Source organism: Leucoraja erinacea, chromosome 6 (assembly GCF_028641065.1).
Source record: "Leucoraja erinacea ecotype New England chromosome 6, Leri_hhj_1, whole genome shotgun sequence".
Classification (NCBI taxonomy): domain Eukaryota; kingdom Metazoa; phylum Chordata; class Chondrichthyes; order Rajiformes; family Rajidae; genus Leucoraja; species Leucoraja erinaceus.
In genome coordinates, this window is record NC_073382.1 from 82,677,968 (window position 1) to 82,681,488 (window position 3,521).

General features: G+C 70.9%; 1 protein-coding gene across 1 annotated transcript in view; it reads right to left on the reverse strand.

The window, feature by feature from the left end:
- Positions 1-1,127: 1,127 nt before the first annotated feature.
- The window catches only part of LOC129698353 (protocadherin-16-like), a 139,894-nt gene continuing 137,500 nt past the window's right edge, over positions 1,128-3,521 (reverse strand). The window contains 1 exon segment of the mRNA XM_055637449.1: positions 1,128-3,521. This exon segment is cut by the window's right edge and continues 112 nt beyond it. Within this exon segment, the coding sequence (XP_055493424.1) occupies positions 1,130-3,521 (2,392 nt within the window). The 3' untranslated portion in view covers positions 1,128-1,129.

Here is a 3,521-nt window from a genome sequence, read left to right on the forward strand (position 1 = left end):
ACTATTTACACTAAACTTGTGCGGATTAACAATAGGAAAGTGAGAGTTTACATCTTCAAAGATAAAAACCGATTCCGCATTTACCTCAGGTTGGCCCGGTGGCATCGAGACACGGGCCGTGGGCGCGGCTGTTCTAGCACCCACTGTCATGTGGGCGGTGCAGTGGTCACGGCGCCCAGTGTGGTCACCGCCCAGTGTGGTGACCGCCCAGTGTGGTCACGGCGCCCAGTGTGGTCACCGCGCCCAGTGTGGTCACCGCGCCCAGTGTGGTCACGGCGCCCAGTGTGGTCACGGGGCCCAGTGTGGTCGCCCAGTGTGGTCACGGCGCCCAGTGTGGTCACGGGGCTCAGTGTGGTCACGGCGCCCAGTGTGGTCACGGGGCCCAGTGTGGTCACGGCCCCCAGTGTGGTCACGGGGCCCAGTGTGGTCACGGGGCCCAGTGTGGTCACCGCCCCCAGTGTGGTCCCAGTGTGGTCACCGCGCCCAGTGTGGTCACGGCGCCCAGTGTGGTCACGGCGCCCAGTGTGGTCACGGCGCCCAGTGTGGTCACGGCGCCCAGTGTGGTCACGGCGCCCAGTGTGGTCACGGCGCCCAGTGTGGTCACGGCGCCCAGTGTGGTCACGGCGCCCAGTGTGGTCACGGCGCCCAGTGTGGTCACGGCGCCCAGTGTGGTCACACGGCGCCCAGTGTGGCCACGGCGCCCAGTGTGGTCACGGGGCCCAGTGTGGTCACGGCGCCCAGTGTGGTCACGGCGCCCAGTGTGGTCACGGCGCCCAGTGTGGTCAGGGCGGTCACTGTGAGCCGCCATCACGCCGCCTGACCCTCACACACGCGCCTTGGACCAACTATTACACCTCGTGTAACAAAGTCACACTTCCCTCCACTTACTCCCCCCAGGGGTCACACACTCCGGGCCGGGGAAATTATTCACAAATCTGATCCCGCGGATTAACGCGGACCTGGAGTTCCCGCCAACTCAGCGCTAGTTACACCCGGGGACCGGAGCGCGCAGTTCCCGGGAGCGTTCGGTGACGGGAGCGCGCAGGGACGGGAGCGCGCGTTCTCGGGCGCGCGCGATGACGGGAGCGCGCGTTCTCGAGAGCGCGCAGTGACGGGAGCGGGGCCGGCCTCAGATGCGGAGCTCCGGTTCCTCGGGGCTGTCGAGCGAGGTGTCGGTGCTGAGGAGGGAGGCGGGCGGCGCCTGGGACACGTCGAAGGGGGAGACTACGGGCGATCGTGCGGCGAGCGGCGACAGGGACGGGGAGAAACTGGGCGACATGGCGGCCGAGGCGATGGAAGTGTCGCTGGTGATGGGCGAGCGGGGCAGAGTGGCTCCGAGCCCGCGGCCGACGGCCAGTCGCGGCGGCACCGACATGGCACTGGGGTGGGCGACGGCGGTGATGAGTGGCGGGGGGTCGATGCAAGGTCGTGGGTCCGCGCCCGGTCTGGTCGCCGCTTTACGGGGTGCGCTCTCGTCCTTGAGACGCGCGATCTCGGTGAAGACGCTGGCGAGTGGCTGGAACTGCGGGCACCAGTTCAACAAATAGTCCCAGTTGTAGCTGCCCCGCAACTCCTCGTCACTCGCCACGATGGCCGTGAGCGAGCCGCGCGCCGCCGGACGCCCGTCCTCCGGGAACGCGCAGTCCCGGATCCCGGTGCCCGGGAGCGCGCCGCCAGGGGCTGGCGTGAGCGCGCACGGTGCCTTGCCCGGCTTCAGCCAATCGGACGCGGGCTCGGTGGACGTGTCCGACATCTGGTCGGCGTCGCGCTGGATGCCCGAGTCGGGGCCGCGCGCGGACACGCGCTCCGGGAGCGCGCTTCCCAGGCGCGGGAACTCGTTGATCATGCGGATCTCATCGTCCTCGGCTGCTTCGGCGGAGCCGCGGCCGCTCGAGTGCGACGGGTCGACCGAGTCCCCGCGCGGGTACGCGCCTGCCACCAGCGTGGGCGCGCCCGTGTACCCGGGCAGCGTCTGGTGGTAGATGCGGTCGGCGGGCGGGAGCGAGCTCTCGGCCGCGCGCGCCTTGTCCTGCAGCGCCTCCGCCTCCGCCTCGAGGCCGCGCTTCCTACGCGCGCGCACGATGACGAGCGCGAGCCCGACCACCGCCAGCATCGCGCCGACCCCCAGCGACGCAGCAAGCGCGGCCACGAGCAGCGGGTTCACCTCGGGGGCGAGCCCGATGGACGTGAGCGACACATCGACCGTGGCCTCAGTCTGGGCCGAGCGCGCGTCCGCCAGCGGGCCACGCGCCGCGATGGTCAGGGTGATGGTCCGCGGCTCCCGGGTGGCGCGCACTTCGCGCGGTCCCGCGCCGTCCACGCGCAGCAGCAACTCGCCGGTGCTCCGGTTGACGGCGAAGTGGCGGGACGGCGCGAGCAGCGAGTAGACGACGGCGCCGTCCAGCCCCCGGTCCTCGTCCGTCGCGTGCACGCGCCCGATAGCGTGGCCGCGGCGCGCGTCCCCGGGCACGGCGAAGGAGTAGGCGGCTTGGCTGAAGACCGGGTCGTACTCGTCCTCGCCCGTCACCAGCACCGTGACCGTCACCGTGGCCGAAGCGTTGCCGGCGTCCAGCGCGCGCGCCACCACCTGCACGGCCGCGCGCCTCTCCAGGTCGAGGGGCCGAGTGGTCCGGAGCTCCCCGGTACCGGGGTGTAGTGACAGGGGAGGTGGGGCTGCACTCGGCTCCGTGCGCCCGACCAGCGAGTAACGCAGCTTCCCGAAGGCGCCGCGGTCGCGGTCGGTGGCGCGCAGCGCGATCACGAGTGTCCCCGCCGGCAGGTTCTCGCGCACGCTCGCGCTCAGGCGCGGCACCGGGAAGAGCGGCCGGTTGTCGTTGACGTCGGTCACGCGCACGGCCAGCGGCACCAGGGCGACGTGCGCGCCGGGCTCGTGCCCGTCACGGGCCTGCACGATCAGCAGATGCCGCTGCTGCAGCTCCAGGTCAAGAGCGCGCACCAGGCGCACGACCCCGCTCCGCTCGTCCACCGCGAACTGTCCGGCCGCGTCTCCCGAGCTGATGGAGTAACGCAGCGCCGTGCCCGTGTCCCGGTCACTCGCCCACACTCGTGCCAACTCGCCGCCCACGGCCGCCGCCTCGCTCACCGTCACCTCGTAGCGGGAGCGCGCGAACACTGGCGGGTTGTCGTTCACGTCGCGGACGGTGACGAGCGCCAGGGCGGTGGAGCTGCGCCGGGGAACCCCGCGGTCAGACGCGGCGATGGTCAGGTTATAGGCGGCGACCGTCTCGAAGTCCAGGCGCTGGGCTAGTACCAGGCGGCCGAGTGTCCGCCATGCACGGCCGCCAGCGCCGCGCCGCAGTCCGCTCTGCACCTGGAAGGCATTTGCGGTGTTGCCGCTGACGATGGTGTAGTCCACGCCGCCGTTGTCCGGGCCCCAGTCCGCATCTGTCGCCTCGAAGCTCAGCACCGTGCTGCCCGGCCGCAAGTCCTCCGGTTCCTCGGCCCGGTACTCGCGCTGCCCGAACACCGGGCTGTGGTCGTTCACATCCAGCAGCTGCACC